Source organism: Cucurbita pepo, chromosome 17, assembly GCF_057944985.1.
Source record: "Cucurbita pepo subsp. pepo isolate OVF chromosome 17, ASM5794498v1, whole genome shotgun sequence".
In the NCBI taxonomy this organism is placed as follows: domain Eukaryota; kingdom Viridiplantae; phylum Streptophyta; class Magnoliopsida; order Cucurbitales; family Cucurbitaceae; genus Cucurbita; species Cucurbita pepo.
In genome coordinates, this window is record NC_141814.1 from 2,919,892 (window position 1) to 2,938,060 (window position 18,169).

The following is an 18,169-nucleotide window of genomic DNA, read 5'->3' on the forward strand; positions in this document are numbered from 1 at the left end:
AGATTATAGCTTAGTGTTTTAGTGTTTTAGGGTTCTGGTCTTGCTTGAAGTAGTAATACGCTCAACTTGTTTCCCTTTTCTCTTAGAGAAGTAGATGAACAGTTGATCTCAATCGAGTCCTCGACATCTCACCAATTCAACTGATTTCACCTAATTTGTGTGATTCAACCATTTATAGTATGATCTTGGCCTTGATTTTATCGCTTCTTATGGTCTATTACCATGTAGCACTTTTTTTAGGAGTCGGACAAATTTTGGAGTTTTTTTTAAGGATTTGAACCTGAGTCCGATTAGGGTTTGTTCATGTATGTGACGTTTATGCGGTTATACTAAGACGATTAGGGGTTTTCCAACTAGTCGCTATTCATAAATCCGACTCGATTATCAAGGGTCCAGATAACTATAGAACTAGTTTATGATTTACGACTATAATCTGTGGGAATATTAAGAAATTTGCTAGTTAATTTCCTTTGAACCTGTCATGATCAAGAGAGGTCCACAGTTGTGTCTTTAAAGTTGGTTGAACTTGAGACCTATGATGTTCATGCATGTGATTTTATGCATTATACAAAGACAATTAGGGGTTCACAACCTAGCTCCTAATTGTAAAATTTACTCGATTGTCAGGGATCTAGATAATTATAGAACTGGATTATGATTTGATTATACTCAATGAGAATTATTAGAGAGTTCGCTAGTTAATTTTCTTTTAGTGAACCTGACATGAGTGGAAAGGGTCTATAGTAGTACCGTGAGAGTTGATTGAACTTTAGAATGCATGAACCTTATGTGAACTTATGTCGGAATCGTGCCTCAAGGGCCTTGATATAGGTCTAGAGTTGTGATGTCCCACATTGGTTGGGGAGGAGAACAAAACATCAAACTTTCCCCTAGTAGATGATTTTAAAGCCTTGAGGGGAAGCTTGAAAACCCAAAAAGAACAATATTTGCTAGCAGTGGATCTGGGCCCAAAGAGGACAATATCTGCTAGCGGTGGATCTGGGCTATTACAAATAGTATCAGAGCCAGGTGCTAGGCGATGTGCCAACGAGGAGTTCATACCTCACAATTTTTCTATATATCCAAGTTATACTAAGATATATCACGACTTGAGACAACATTTTTGATAGAAAAGCAAGAAGAAAAACATAACCGAGCTCGTAAGTAAATATTTTGTTTGTTTATAAGTGAAGGCACCAAGATCAAGGACGACGAAGTAATTAAACTTCTTAGCGTTCAAGGGTAAAAATAGGAAAATATAACCATGAGCCTCAATGTAGGTCTTGCAAAAGCTCGGAAGGAATATATAGTGATATGGTGATTATTGACAAACTCACCAAGTTTGCTTACTTTCTGCAAGGAAATGTAGTCGGGTTTCCATATTATATCTCCTGAAATTCACTTATAATGACAATATCCAAGCAACCATTGAGATGACATGATTCGAGACCTTTTTACGAAAATGATGCAGGTCCCCAATACATTAGAGCTAGAAATAGGTGATCGATATATTGTTAATATCGTGCAAGGTAGGTGGACGTGAACTATTGATACTCAAATTGGTTCAAGCCAATCACGAAATCAATCGTGCAAAAGATCTGAACAAGAATGAACCAAGTGCAAGTGAGTACGTTTTTAGATATCCATTAATATAGAATCGTGAGCCACGTTATTAAGTGAACGGCTTTGGAGCTAAAGCACATTGCCATAGCCTATCAAATGCCCTCTCTCTCTCTCTTTCACCTCAACAAACCCCAACTTACAAGGAATCAAAATTCAATTAAAAACAAACAAACCTTCTCAACTCCCATTAATGCCTTTTCTTGACACCATCACTCTTCCGATCATTCTTCCCCCCTTCGCCGCCCACTCCACTTCATCACTCACCTCCGTCCACGGCGGCTCACGAACGCCCGCAATCTCCATGCTGGTGATTCTTCCTTCTCTAACTTACCCATTTGGTTTTTAATAATAACCCCATCGTTTTTTTTTTTTTTTTTTTGTTGCCCTTGATCAGAAATTCTGGCTTGCTGCTCAAGAAAACACTCGTTTGATTCATGGGAAGGAGAAACTGGTACGATTCTATCATCTGGGTGGTGTTCTTTTGTTTATTGATGTTGATTTCATGCTCTGTTTCGTTTAAAGATGCCGATTCTCTTGGTGGGTTTGTTCATAAATATACGAATAATGCTCTGTCAAAACCTAGAACAGGGGTTGTCTATAACATCACTCTGCCTTCAAATTTTTCGGGGATTGAAGTTTCTTATGTTAGATTGATGAGTATTAGTTTCTGGGTTAGTGGAGAAAATTTGAGTTGGATATCCATTCCGCCAAGAATCACTCCAATCCCTTATGTAAAGAGAATAGCCATAGTTTTTGAGAATTTGGGGAATTGGTCTTCAAGTTTCTATCAAGTTCCTGGTTATACTCTTGTTGCCCCTGTTCTTGGCTTCACTTTTTATGATTCCACTTCAAATTCCAGCACATTAACCAATCGAAAACTGAATTTGTTCTTCATGGGAAGACAACCCATTTTGGTGAGGTTTCCTGAAGTGAAATTGGGAGAAATGGATGTGAAGAAGAAGCTACAATGTGTGAAATTTGGAGATGGTGGGGGTTTTGAATTGAAGAACATGACAAAGCCAAGGTTGTGTTCTGTCACTGATTATGGCCATTTTTCTCTTGTTGTTCCAAATTCTTCAATGGAGAAGAAGAAGAAGAAGAAGAAGAAGAAGAAGGTGTGGGAATGGTGGGTGGTTGGGTTTGGATGTGGTCTGGTTGGGTTAGCTTTGGTGGGTTTAGTTTTAATGGCGGTTTTGAGGTTTGTGAGGAGGAAGAACATTAAGGATATGGAGAAGGTGTCTGACAGAGGAGAGAGTTTCGGTACAGTTTGGATCGGGAAAAGTAGACTGCCTTCTGCATCAGTGGTAAGAACACAACCCGCTCTTGAAAATAGTTACATTCCTTGATTCTTTTTCTTCTTTGACCGTGTAATGAGATAAAGAACGTTTAAACGAACGATATAATCGGTAGAATTTTTTATTCTTGAAGTGTAGAGTTGTTGAAAAGATTCATTTATTAGCTTCTTTAGGATATATTAAAAGAGAAATGAATACTACCGTTGATGATCTCATGATAAACACCGAGTTTTTTATGAGACGACTTACCAGATGAAGAGTTATTGGGCTCTCGATCATGGCCACGGCAAGGTTGGGTACCATATTTAAGATCTGTAACGATATCAAATCAAAACGAAGTGAAGCCCTTGTAATGAACTTAATATTGTACTAGCCAATTTACTCGATATGAATGACTAAAAATGTTATCTTTTTTTACGGGTCGTGTTGGAAAAATATTTTTGATAAATTAAAATATATTTTTTTTATTTTTTTTATATTCAATAGCCGTTTGAAAATGGTTTAAATGGGTACTAACTTGGGTACAAACGCGGTTTGATTTTACACGATAAAACTTGGGTACTAACTTTAACTCAGACCTAATCTAAGACAAGCGTAGATTTTTCAACCCTTATTTTGCATCCGTCTTTCGAGGAGCTCATTGAAGACATACCTTGAAAAAGAAGGGACATTTTGAATTCTTAAGCAGATAATCGTTTCGTTAATATCGTCTCATCTTTCCTTTCGACTCCTAATATTTGAATTGGAATAATCAAGTTTTTCATATCATTCCACTCCTCTTTTCTCCCGATTTTTCTTACTTGTCACTACTTTTTTTTTTTTTTTTTTGTTAAAAATTATTTTCCTAGAATTTAATGAAATATTTAAAAATTCCTACATATGGGAGAACTCATGCTTCATTCGAGGTTTTCAGGCCAGAAAAGGGAAGATGGCTTTGTGACGATGCTGGTTCGTAGATAATAAAGGGTTTTCATTGTTTAATATTCCTCAAAACAATTTTGACTTCTTACACGCATGGGAACGTGGTCGCTCTTAACCTTTTCAAATGATGTCAAAGCAAGAAATTTAATTTTAGAAGGTTTTTATTTGATGTCGCTCTAACAAAAATTTGATCTAAGTTGGTCGATGAATGTCAATAAAATATATATTTATTGGTTTTGTGGAACAAATCTTTGTGAGACCAACAAAGAAAGTTGCAATTATTTACCATGTGAATAAAATACGGAAGGTAAAATAATTATGGAAAATGAAAACATGTACGACTCAAGCTGAAATGAGAGCAAAACTATTGTGGCCGGTCGGATTTGGGTCCAAATCTCGATGGCTAAAACATGGAATTCTCATCACTAACCTGCCGCCACATATTGGTCAAGTTTTCACGACCTATACTTGAAATTACTTGAAAGAATCTCAACTATTAATAATCTATCCTATGATCACACGGTCTAAAACTGGTATCTTGGTAACAATTTCATTTCTTAGAGTGTCAAGAACCAACCTACTATCTCATACCCCAACTCTGTATCTGAGTATCTTGCTCTTACCATGATTGCTATTGAACTTCTTTGGCTTATGCATCTTTCGCACCATCTCAAGGTTCCAATTTTACAGTAGTCCTTGTTGTGTCTGCGATAACAAAACTGCTATTTTTGAGATTCAATCTAGTTTCTATATCTCATTTGACCATTGAATATAGGCTAATATCTTGTATTATAGAGGATTTTTGGCTTTTCATTGCAATTTATCATATTTATCATATTTGATCATTGATCATATGCTACTATCGTGCATCTATATATTGCTCTTTTCATTTCCATTTGATCTTATTTGATTATCTAAATAATTGTAAATATAGAACTCTCACCATCGAAGAATGGTTCTAGAACATATTCTCATAAAGCACGTAAAACAAAAGGCTAAGGCTCCCCATCATGCAAAAAATTCTAGAGAACATGGTAACTAAATCTACCGTCATACATGAACATTCAAGTAGGTTTGGTCACCTAACATAGTTTTCATGTGTCGAGAATTAAAGTTCCTCTATTCAAAAGTTCTCTCCCCTCAAGTTGTTCTTACTCTTTCTTTAATTTGTTTCGATATATATTGATCGTGGGTCATTTCCAACAATTTTTGTCAACAGTTGCATGTTGCGTATGAGCATGATCTTTTAACTGTTCCACTATTCTCAACTCCTTCGTAAGATCCTTGATATGCTTCTCCAACCGGTCGTTATTCTCTAATACTAAAATTCCATCGAATTTAAGGTTCTTGAATGGGTTTGAAGATTCACAGCGGAAAGAAGACTGAACCTGTGACTAAGCATCATAACTCATACATAATCATATACTAGTATATGATATCATACGATACAATAAATGATAACTCATACAATTTCTAGTCACTATCCGATAAGCTTAGGTAGGATTTGTTGGAGATAGGGATTGAGGGAGGTTACAGCTTATTTTGCGGGTTGTTACAATGATGACATCACTATTATATCACCGCCTGTGCATCAGCAATTACATCACTGCTGACGCAATAAATATATATTATATATTTTCCTTTCCTTTTTCTTTTTTCTTTTTCTTTTTCCTTTTTCTCTTTCTTTCCCAAAAATGTTCTTCCCCCATTTGCCGGCGTCAGGTCATACAATGGAATATATTAAATTATAGTTATTATTATTATTCAATATATATTTAATTAATTCTTATAAAAAAAATTATTAAAGAAATGAATTACTTATTTACTAACATTATTATTAAATTAGTTGAAAATATTTTTAAGTTTTAATTAATCAATTAATATTAATCGACTTACCTAGTATAGAGTTTATTTTCCATAATTGATTAATTAATTTTTGGAATATATTAAATTAGCCCCTTCATTATTAATATACCATAATTAAAAAAAAGATTCAAATTAAATTTATAATGAATAATAATAATAACTATAATTAATTAAAACTAATTAAATATTCTATTGTATTACATAAATTCTTTTCTGAATCATTTCTTTTACTATTTTATCAATAATTATCATAATTATATAAATTCGTCAAAAAATAATTTAGCCATGAATTTAATTTTTTTTTACAAAATAGAGTAATATAATAAAATTATTGGAATAATCGGTGGGAATAAAAAAAAATATTTTTTTTTATTTATATAAAATTTTGATAGTGTTTTCATGTAACATTAAACACAATTATACGATTCTCTCGTACATTATATTCTCCAATATCTTATTATCAGACATACGAACACAGGTAGTATATATAATTATAATTATAATAATAATTATTATTATTATTTTGTTTAAAAGTTTGTAATTTAAGTAAAAAAAAAGAAAAAGAAAAGTTGTGTAAGGTAATCAATTTCCTTCCCCACATTGCTAAAGAAAGAAACCATGTTGTGTTTTGTGTTGTCTTGTGCTCGAAATTTGTAGCTATAAAAAGGGGAAGAACGTATGAACATTCACACCCACCAAGTCCAACACATCTATCAATTACATGGCACAATCACACCCACATGTGCTCTTCGTAGCATTAGCCACCCACGGCCACTTCAATCCAGGCCTTCACTTAGCCAACACCCTCTCTCACGGCGGCGTTAATGTAACCTTCGCCACCTCCTCCTCCGTCCGCCACCGTCTCCCCAAACTTCCCTCCTCCCCAAACCTCTACTTCTCCTTCTTCTCCGACGGCCAAGACGACGGCTTTAAGCTCGGTAACGACGTCGTTCCATTCCTCTCACAATTCGAGCGCCAAGCCTCCATAGCCATCCGACAAACCATCCTCAAATCCAAAGCTAATGGAAAGCCCTTCTCTTTTGTTGTTTACTCTTTGTTAACTCCATGGATGGCGGAAGTGGCTCGTTCATTTGATCTCCCTTCCGCTCTCTTTTGGAACCAATCCGCCGCCGTTTTTGCAATTTATTATCACTTCTTCAATGGCTATAAAGACATTATTGGAAACGCTTTCTCCCATCCTTCTATTAAAATTCACTTACCCGGGCTTCCTTTGTTGGACTCTAAACAACTTCCCTCTCTATGCAACCCGGCAAACTCCAACTCTTTTGTCCTTAAACTCTACGAAACACACTTCCATGTCATCAAACAAGAACCCCATTTGAAGATTTTAATCAACACGTTTGATGATTTGGAGCACGATGTTTTGAGAGCGATTAGTGTTGAATTGATCCCAATTGGGCCTGTGTTGCCTTCTCTTTCTTTCTTTCACCCTACCAATTCTATGGATTTGAAACCCTACATTGGGTGGCTGAATTCCAAACCCAAATCCTCGGTCGTGTACGTGTCGTTCGGGAGCATTGCGGCGGTGTCGACGGCTCAATTGGAGGAGATAGCTAGAGGGTTATTGGATTCAAAGCTGCCATTTTTATGGGTGATGAGGAAAAGGAGCGATGGTGATGAAGGGGATTTAGTGAGCTGCCGAGAAGAGCTGGTGGCTAAAGGGAAGATAGTTACGTGGTGTTCGCAACTTGAGGTGTTGTTGCATCCATCGGTTGGGTGTTTCTTGACGCATTGTGGTTGGAATTCTTCGTTGGAGAGCATTGCTTGTGGTGTGTCGGTGGTGGCGTTTCCGCAATGGACGGATCAATCCACCAATGCGAGGATCATTGAGGAGTCGTCTAAGAGTGGAGTGAGGTTGAGAATGAATGATGATGGGATTGTTGAGAGGGGAGAGATTAAGAAATGCTTGGACCTTGTCATGGGCGATGGTGTTGAGGGGGAGAGTTTGAGAAGGAATGCTTTAAAATGGAAGGACTTGGCCAACCATGCCACCACTAAGGGAGGTTCTTCCAACGCCAACGTTAGCTCGTTTGTTGATTTTGTGTGTAATGGTGGCGACCGTTAAGAGTATCGATTTAGGATGTCTCTCAATAATTTATGTTTAGATTTAAATCACATGTCTAGTTTTAAGAATGAGAAACAGAAATGGGATCGAAAGTTTAATCCTCGTTATTGTTCACAGTGTTTGAATAGAATACAATCTCCCCAGTAATAAATCAACCTCTGAAATTTTGAAGTTGGTTTAGGCGGATTCAACCAAAAATAAAATTTTAATATTTAAGAACTTGAAGATCAATCTTTCTCTACTGCTCTGATACTATGTTAAGGACGAGAAACATAAGTTCTTCTATTTTTCCTCTACTGCTCTGATACCATGTTAAGAATGAGAAACATAAGTTCTTCTATTCTTCCTCTACTGCTCTGATACTATATTAAGAATGAGAAACAGAAGTTCTTCTGTTCTTCCTCTATTGATACCATGTTAAGAATGAGAAACATAAATTCTTCTGTTCTTCCTCTACTGCTATGATATTATGTTAAGAATGAGAAACAGAAGTTCTTCGGTTCTTCCTCTATTAATACCATGTTAAGAATGAGAAACATAAATTCTTCTGTTCTTCCTCTACTGCTATGATACTATGTTAAGAATGAGAAACAGAAGTTCTTCGGTTCTTCCTCTACTGATACCATGTTAAGAATGAGAAACAGAAATTCTTCTGTTCTTCCTCTACTGATATGATACTATGTTAAGAATGAGAAACAGAAGTTCTTCCGTACTTTCTCTACTGCTCTGATACCATGTTAAAGATTAAAAATTAAAGTATATTTTACCCAATATATATTATTAGTTACCATTTTTGAAGAGATTGAAGAGAGGTGAGGTGATATTATCCTTTTGTTTTCTTGTCACTTCCAGAAAACTTTCCGACAAAACACATTTCCATACATGGAACGAATGTGGCTTTGAGAATTGGATACGTCAGCAGCTGACGGCAGCAGTGCCTTTATGTAACACGTAATTGCTTACGTAGCTCATTATTTCCCTTCCCCACGTTGTAACGTTCACTTTTATTGTTACCTCAAATTCACCGCTGGAAAAAAAAAAAGAATATAAATCTGTATTTGCATGTGCCGACACGTAATAATAATATATATTTCTACTTGCAAATTTATTCCATCAATTTTTTATATTATAAACTTCGACCCTCAACTTAATTCCCGATTCGTTGAGTTCTTCACGATGATATCAATTTTTATATTATACGAGCGTCGACATGATTGATTGCTATGAATATGATCAACCAAATTATGAGTGAACACTGATAATAACTTCCCTGTTAACACCAACAATTTGCCTCATTCCACGAGTTAAGAAACATCCGTCACTACGTGTTTTAGAGTCTAGGTCTAAAAATAAGGTAGCATTGACATGGTATATTACAATATCAACGCTACAGATAAATATGTTTTCTTGTTCACGTAACAATGAAGCTTGTTATGCTCAATGTTATAGATTGACTCTTAAACGCTTGCTGCACGAGTTTGTGTAGCAGACACTAAAGTAACTTAAAAAGGCCATAATATTAAAAATGTATAAATTTATTATACACCAAATTAAAAAAATAATTAAGTACATCATTTTTCGAATATAAAATATATTTAAAAATTCAAGAACTAAACCGACATAAATTAAAAACTTTTCAGACTTATTTTAATCATTATAAACGAGGGAATTGACCATTTCATTTCGTTCTTTTATTTTTTTAACATTTGTTCGTTGTTTTTCGAGAGGATCAACGCACGTGCTTAAATCTTAGCCCATCTCTATTGTCGAACAATGTGGAGAATGAATTCCTGATCCAACCAAACCTGTGATTGGTACTACAACGATGTCGAATTTGAAAAGGTGCATAGCTTTCTATACCTAATTTCTCCATTTTTCACATGTAATTTATTGCAAATAAAATATATTTTAAAAAATATGTAATTTAGAGTGGTCCAAATAAATTTGTAACTAATAAGTGGTTGAATGTTCAATGTTTTATTTAATAGATTTGCAATAAATTTGTGACTATAATAAATGGTTGAATATTCAATGTTTTTAAACATTAAATAGATCACATTTTAAAAAACGAGACTAGTAATATAATATAAAATTGACTGTCGGTAGACTTATAATAACAAAAGCACGTAGTCTCAAATTACAAAGACAGATTGACACCCATTTCTAGTGCATGGTTTTACTGCACGAAAAATCTAATCTCTAGGAGTGAACTATCCTGTTCTTGGACTTAATCAGCTTGCATAACAACAATAATAAATGACTGGTATCTTAGGTTGAGATGCTCCCATATAAAATTTGTTAGGATAGTATGGCATCTAGCTAGTCTGATCATCATCCATGAAAGGTTAGATGCAACCCTTCCATAGGGTTATAGAGTCACCCTGAATCTTCTGAGGAAGCGACTTATGTGCTGGCCAACTACTATGTTATTTGCATGGTCCCATACCACCTCTTCGGATGGGTCCACTAGATAAGAGCACCTAGTCCCATACCACCTCTTAGGATGGGTCCCACTAGATAAGAGCACCTAGTTAACTTGACGGGCTATACTATCAGGACTAGGCCTAACTTGATGGTACTTGTACTCCTACTGTTTGGTGAGGCTACTAATACTAAGGGCATATCGGAGAGGATAAGACAGGAAGACTTTGGTAACATTGTCACATTATTACTAGGCATGTAAAGCTTTCATAGTCGTCTTTCTCGTGGAGGTCTACTAGGTTCTTAAGTGCATCTAAGGAGTTTAATTGTCATCTCTCATTTTCAGAACAGTCGGGACTTGCTCTTAGGGACTAATTTAATCTCTGGGTGCAGTCAAGTTTAGACCTCTGATCGTCGCTCATGAACCTGAGGTTCTCGATCTACTAGAAACGTACTGACCCAAGTCAACATGTAAACTATTCTAGCTCTAGCACCGTAATCTTAACCTGGTTCACTCCTACATAATTATATTTCTATTAATCACCTAAGAACGGAAAACATATTCTAAACTCGCTTTGATCATCTCTAGGCTACGAGGAGGTATAGTAGGCTTCTAGGGCAGATAGGTGGCTTAATACAGACTTTCGACTCAAGGGTACTCTTTTTGACTTTTCGAGTCTTTCTTAGTATTGGAGCACTAGGGCCTAGACCTCTTAATTGCCGCTCATGATCCTAAGGTACTCAGTCTACTAAATGGGTTTTGCCCTAGGTCATCATATAGCTGGCTAGACTCTAGTGCTCTAGTCTTAACTCTGTACAGATAAATTTCAAGGTATGCTCTCATGCTAGCATGTCTTAGCGATCCCTACAAGTATGACTTACCTAAAGTCTGTGTGGTTACTTACTTGGATAACACATGCCTTTCCGAGCTAAATCTTTTGCGTGTTAAGAGCTCCAAAAGTTCTTAAATTTCTCTAATATGTCCTAGTACAAGTCAAAATAGTGTTGGTATCAACATATGAGCAAGAAACAGTTGATATACACTTGCACCCACAACAAATCATGGCTTTGCTCGGATACTGTGTTAGGAACCACGGACCCTCCACAATGGTATGTCATTGTCCACTTTGAGCATAAGCTCTCATGGTTTTGTTTTTTATTTCTCTAAAATGGCTCGTACCAATGGAGATATTGTTCCTTACTTATATACACATGCTCATTCCCTAAATTAGCCAACGTGGAACTCCCTCTCAACAGTCCTCAACAACTCTATGGTCATACTAGACTGCGTTCAAGTCACCCGTTGGTACGTGGACATATAGGTACTCGGACAAGTCTTTCATCCCCCCTTAAGCTAGAATCCGAAATGGATATTAAAGAAGTTGAATCTTAATTTGGTCTCAACAAGAAAACTTTAGCTTAATGAATTGGAAGAACGTAGGCTAGGTGCGTACTACAATACACAAATATACAACGAACACATAATATTACTTTTTATTTGATATGGGAAGTAAATTACAGCAAAAGTTGGTGATGAGATTTAGTCTAAGAACTATCCGGTTCCCATGCGTGCAAGAACTCAAATTTGTTTAGAGGAATATTAAGCAATGAAAAACCCTTACTATCAGCAAACCAAATACATCTTTCATTATTGCATCGATCAGAAAACCATTTTCCATTTTCTGGCCAGAAAACCTCGAATGAAGCATGCCCTAATTTGCTCTTAAAGTTGCACCAAAACAATGTCGTTTGGAAGAAATTTTCCTTGAATTCCCATTTGTACTGGGTTCCTGGAGTGACGGTGTGTACACCTAAATTTATAATGTAGATAAAAGTGAAAACACATATGGTTCACAATTTCAAGTAATTAAGAAGATATATAAAGTCAATAACCTAAATCGTTGTCTTTGGACTTGCAATGAACCTCAACAGGTGGGTTTCTATAATGGTTCCAAATAATCACTTCCCACCTCGTCAATGGAAGTTGATACTTTGAGTCTGAAAATAAAAACATAAATGACGTATTAATATATCAATACCCATTATTTCGGTCCATGTTCCATTATCCAATTTATTTGGGTTCTTTATCATGTGAACTTTGACTCGTGTTCTTAGTTTATTAAAAATAAACTGCATTAAAAAAGTAAAGAGGCTTACCACAGGTACATCGTTCGAGTCTGTGGACGAACCCTAAAACGAAAACAAAAACGACAAAAGACTTGAGAGTTTGCATGATCTTCTTCTACGGTGTTGTTGTTATATTATTTTGTTGTCTTGAAAATGAAAAGTTAAAAGTATTTAATGAAAATAAAAAGACACTCTTTGTATATAATTTCAAAGGTTTAGTGTTAAATTTAGTAAAATAAAAACAAATTGTGTAACAAAAATGTAGCAATGCGTTAATTATTTGCGTTTGGAACTATCATTATTAGGATTGAATGGTTTTTTTTATTTTTATTTTTATCCTTTTTGCCAACTTACAAACGTCTTTTGGTTACCATGTTATGATGCTCTGATACCATGGTGAGAATGAGAAATAGAACTGGGATCGTATCTACTTACGTAGTGCCTTGTCTCCTCTTAAGGCGAGTTTACGTCTACATACAGTAGTAGTTTCTCATGTTACCCAATCATGTAGTCCCTCGTTCCCTCTTACGGCGGGTATACATATAGTGGTAATTCCTCACATTGCTTCTCATGTAGTCACGTGTCTCCTCTCAAGGCAGGATTAAGGCCTAGACCCGATTCTACACATAGTAGAAGTCTTGGCCTTGACAACTACACTTGTAGTCCCTAGTCTCTCTCTAAGACTGATTTACAAAGTTGAGGCATCAGCCTTGACTCGTTTCTACACTCAATAGGAGTCCTTACCTTGAGCTAACTACCCGTGGAGTCTCTAGTCTTTCTACAAGACTAGTTTAATAGCCTGATCCTTCACTCAATAGTAACTCAAGTGGGTTCAGTGTTATATTAAGCTTCCTTAATCATATTCAGATGTCGTTGTAATTTACTAGGTTCTTAGTGGCGTTTAGATGGTTTAAATCTCATCTCTCATTTTCAAGATGTTTGGGGTTAGCTCCTCGGGCTAAACCACTCTCTAAGTACACATGAGTCTAAGCCTCTAATCGCTCATGATCCTGGGTGCAAGGTCTACTGGAAACATACTAACCTTGGTCAACAAGTAAATCGCACTAGTTGTAGCGCACTAATGTTAACTAATTTCTCTCATGCATGCTTTGCTAGGGAGATATTTCTATCGATCAACTAAGCTCGTATCCCATAATTTAAACTTCACCTTAGTCATATCTAGGAGTTGAGAAGTTCTATTGGATTCCTAAGGCGACTAGCTGGTTTAATGTGGACTTCTTGCTACAGGTTGCTCTATTTTGACTCCTCGGGTCTTTTTCCTTTGACCGTCAATCACGATCCTAAGTCGCTCAATCCACTGGAGGCGTTGTGACCTAGGTTATTGTCTAACCAACCTAACTCTAATCCTCTATCTATATGTAGATAAGCACGCTCAAAAGGGAGAACATACAGTCAGCACATGGAGCTTAACGTAGTGTATCATGCACCCACACAAGCAAACAATCTCAATAGGGAGATAACATTCATCGATCACCCGAAGAACAGATCACAATAGCCATCCTTCTTTTTAACAAAGCGGTAAGCATATAAAAAATTATTCATCACAAATGGATAGAAAGATAATTTTATCATACCATGCATACAATACATACTCATCTAAAAACGTCGTTCTAAAGTCCTTAACATGCATTTTCTAACCACTTATGGTAAGGAATGCTCGTATGCTAGCATGTCTTAGCGAACCCTACAAGTATTACTTACCTAAAGTTCATGTGGTTATTTACTTGGAGGACATGCTTATACCCTTTATTAAAACGGAGAAGAGATTACAAGACACTATAAAAACTACTGCACTCTATGCTTCCTATTTCTTGTAAGGAAGAGGTGAAAAGGTATTTACAGTAAAGACTAGACAATTTATTCCTAAAATTTCTATTACATTTTTTTTAATATCTAAATGTTTTTACTAAGACATCTAGATATCTCTATTCCTAAAATATTTCGATCATTTTTTAAAAAATAAATATAGGCTCATACAATTATTGAGTTTGACCTTATTGTATCAGTGATATATTTTGACACTATGCTCAGCACTAGTCCTCATTCACTCCACCATATTGAGTTGACAACAAAAGCTCTCATATTTGCTAGTATTCAACCCTTTTGTAAACAAGTCTATCACTTGGCCGACTTTCTCTCTAATGAAATGGTAGTGTACCTCCACATGTTTTATTTTAGAATGAAACACCGGATTTTCTGCTCGTCGCAATGAAGTGATATTGGATAGTCAATTTTCTGCTCCAACCACTGCTCTATACTCTGCTTCGCTTCTATAGTTGACAATGATACTGTTGGTTGTCTTTTGCTACACCAATAAATTGTTCCCAAACCAAACTTGAACACATACCCAGTGGTTGATATTCAAGTATTATGGTCTCCTACACAGTCAATATATCACAGTGTCCAAGTAACTTGTAGTTTTTGTTTATTTTGTACAGAAGATTGTACCTTTAACATATCTCAAGATTCATCGACAAGAATCCAAATGAGACTTCTTTGGACTTTGCATGTACGGACTCATGACTCCCAACTACATAAGAAATATCCGGCCGAGTTAAGACACTTTCTTGTCTCGATCGCATCAAGGGTCAGATGGGTAACACTCACTACATGTACCGACTCATGAGTCCAACTCGATCCTCACGTGGTCAGATCATGTCTATGTCTAATTGGGTCTAGAAAAAGAAGTAACTATGGCATAGAAAAGTGTTTAGATGATTACGCCTATCACGCATTCATAGCGTATTATGTGTTGGAAAATTAAACGAGATGGCCTCACCAATTATTACACTTCAATTTCCTTTCCATTCCAACACTGTAACCGACGTTTTCTTTTATCCTCCATAGCTTGCTGCTCATCAATGGCGTAAAACTGTAATTTCTGCTATTCCTTCACACCCTTCATGCTGATGATGCTCTCCTAGAGAATCCTCTGTGTTGAAGATGCCGTTTCTTTGACTCCAACAAGACGCGTCTTCAGATTCCGTCCACAGCCATACCCAAAAAATGGAGAAGAAACTGTTTAGAACCACTTGCTCCACCGAGCTCTGGTTCGCCATTTTCATTTCCTTCGCCATAACATGGATTTTCCTCTGTTTTGATTACTCCACTTTCCATTCCTCCAACAATGGCGTCCTCGCTTCCTCCTTCAACCCTAATAGACTACTCGTCAAACCCTCTGCTGATGCTCGGAGCGTCGACTTGGAATCTGACACCGCCGATCCTTGCTCTGGTCGCTACTTGTTCATCCAGGACATTCCGAGTCGTTTCAATTCTGATTTGATTAGAAATTGCCAATCTCTTACCAGAGGAACCGACAAATCCGATATGTGTCCGTATTTGGTGAACTGTGGCCTAGGGCCTGAAATTGAAGATTCTCAAGGGGTTTTCTCCAATAATAGTTGGTTCAAGACGAATCAATTTCTGTTGGAGGTCATTTTCCACAACAAGATGAAACAGTACAAGTGCTTGACGAACGATTCGGCTATGGCGTCCGCCGTTTATGTACCGTTCTACGCTGGTCTCGACATCAGCCATTATCTTTGGAATCCGAGCATCTCTGTTAGGGATTCTTCAGCTAGAGATTTTTTGAGTGTGATTTCTGAAAAACCTGAGTGGAAGAGGATGTTTGGGAGGGATCATTTCTTCATTGCCGGAAGAATTTCTTGGGATTTCAGAAGAAAAACGGATGATGTTTCTGATTGGGGAAGTAAACTCAGATTCTTGCCTGAGTCTCACAATATGACGATGCTCTCTGTTGAAGCAAGTTCGTGGAAGAACGATTTTGCGATTCCGTATCCGACTTATTTTCATCCATTGAAACTGAGTGAAGTTGTTGAATGGCAGAGTCTCATGAGGACCAAACGGCGCCGTCATTTGTTCACCTTCGCCGGCGCTCCACGGCCGGAACTCAGAGACTCCATTCGCGGTATGGTAATCGAACAATGTCGAGGTTCTTCCCTCTGTAAATTCATAGATTGCAGCTCCGATGGGGTTAATTGTGATGATCCTGTTACCACAATGAAAGAGTTTCAGAGCTCGATCTTCTGCTTGCAACCTGTCGGAGATTCATACACCAGAAGATCAACATTCGATTCGATCTTAGCTGGGTGTATTCCTGTTTTCTTTCATCCAGGTTCTGCATATTCCCAATATTTGTGGCATTTTCCTGAGAACAGAACAGCTTATTCTGTGTATATACCTGTGAGGGATGTGAAAAATTGGAACGAGAGCATTGAGGGGATATTGAATGGGATTCCCAAGGACAGGGAATCCGCCATGAGAGAGGAGGTTATAAGAACTATTCCAAAAATTGTTTATGCAGATCCCAGATCGAAATTTAGGGATTTTGAAGATGCATTTGATTTAGGTGTTAAAGGGATTCTTGAAAGAGTTGAAGATGTTAGAAGGAAGATCAGGGATGGGAAAGATCCCAGTGAAGGATTTGATGATCCTGATCATTTTAAGTACACATTTTCCAGAAAAATCTGATAACAATGTTGCGGATTTGGACGAAGAACAATGGAAATCAGGGCTGTTGCCGGATAATATGATTCACCAAGTAAGAATTATCATACATCCTCATCCCATTGTTCAAGTTTTTGCTCCTATTTTCTGTTCTTCATTTTCTTTTTCAATGTTTCATAGATTGCTGCTGCATTTGTAATGAGTATTGGAAGAATTACAGTTTTTGTTTATTAGGATGTTTTTGTGTCATCATGTATGTATAAAAGATGCATTACATACACCTCTAAATGAATTATATATCATATTTATTCTGACCTCACTTGTCCTTTTCCTTTCTCTCTTTTTAGGTTCTATCATAGTTTAGCTTTACAAAATATTGCGTATGTTTATTATTATTATCTGTGAATATATTATTGAGCTTTTATTCAATGTGAGTTTACCTAAAGACACGCACAGTTCAAACACGAGATGTTTTAGCATGTTTTGTTCTCAGTTACATGTCTATCTATGAAAATTTTCAGGAAGTCACCCAATTGCTCGAAGCAAAACACACATGATTTTGAAGTTCCTATAATTGAGCTACTAAAAAGAAAGGTGCACCTTGTTAATACATTTTAGATAATTGTTATATGATCCATTTATATAAATGTACCTCTCAATTAGGTCGTGGTCGTGGTGTGCATGCAATAGAGAAGGGTTTAAATCAAAGCAGGGGACAAAGTGGGCCATGAAAATAATGTAGGATGCTAATTTGATTAGAATACTTCATGATATATATATATATATATATATATATATATATATATATATATATATATATATATATATATATATATATATATATATATATATATATATATATATATATTGCTTTAGTAAAGAGCTGAATTTAAGGGTTTGAGGGTGTAAGTGGTCAAGAAAAGCAGAAACAGAAAGTTAGAAAAAGAGCATGAAATGGTTCTTGTTTGAATAGCCTAATCATTTGCATGCTTTTTCAACAAGATTCCAATGCTGGCTTTTGCTTTTTTGCTTCTATTGTTTTGCATGCCATCTTCATGATTTATTTCCATTCATATCTATGGATGATTTTATTCCCTAAATTACTAAAACTTAATTTTGGAAGATCCAAAAATATTTTAATAAAATATTATTATTGATTAGGTTGGATGGTAAACTATTTGTTTAAAAAATACTTCTTAATTTTTTTTTTAAAATTACCCTTAAATTTTTAAAAAAATATTATTGGATTTTCAAAATTTTCATTAACACCCACCCTTCAGCCTCTTTTTTAATTTCAAAACTACCCTAAAAGTTCAAAATTGTTCTTATCGTTAGATATGGA

At 36.1% G+C, this 18,169-nt stretch overlaps 3 protein-coding genes across 3 annotated transcripts; all 3 read left to right on the top strand.

Moving 5' to 3' along the window:
- Nucleotides 1–1,718: 1,718 nt before the first annotated feature.
- LOC111779082 (uncharacterized) lies at nt 1,719–3,050 on the top strand. The gene is made up of 2 exons (XM_023659141.2): nt 1,719–1,930; nt 2,018–3,050. Exon 2 carries the CDS (start codon nt 2,058–2,060, stop codon nt 2,967–2,969), a length of 912 nt encoding a protein of 303 aa, XP_023514909.2. The 5' UTR covers nt 1,719–1,930; nt 2,018–2,057; the 3' UTR covers nt 2,970–3,050.
- A 3,235-nt stretch (nt 3,051–6,285) lies between these two features.
- On the top strand, nt 6,286–7,965 carry LOC111778863 (UDP-glycosyltransferase 75C1). The gene has a single exon (XM_023658857.2). It carries the CDS (start codon nt 6,427–6,429, stop codon nt 7,789–7,791), a length of 1,365 nt encoding a protein of 454 aa, XP_023514625.2. The 5' UTR covers nt 6,286–6,426; the 3' UTR covers nt 7,792–7,965.
- A 7,069-nt stretch (nt 7,966–15,034) lies between these two features.
- Nucleotides 15,035–17,141, top strand: LOC111779226 (putative xyloglucan galactosyltransferase GT14). The gene has a single exon (XM_023659325.2). It carries the CDS (start codon nt 15,367–15,369, stop codon nt 16,849–16,851), a length of 1,485 nt encoding a protein of 494 aa, XP_023515093.2. The 5' UTR covers nt 15,035–15,366; the 3' UTR covers nt 16,852–17,141.
- Nucleotides 17,142–18,169: the final 1,028 nt, after the last annotated feature.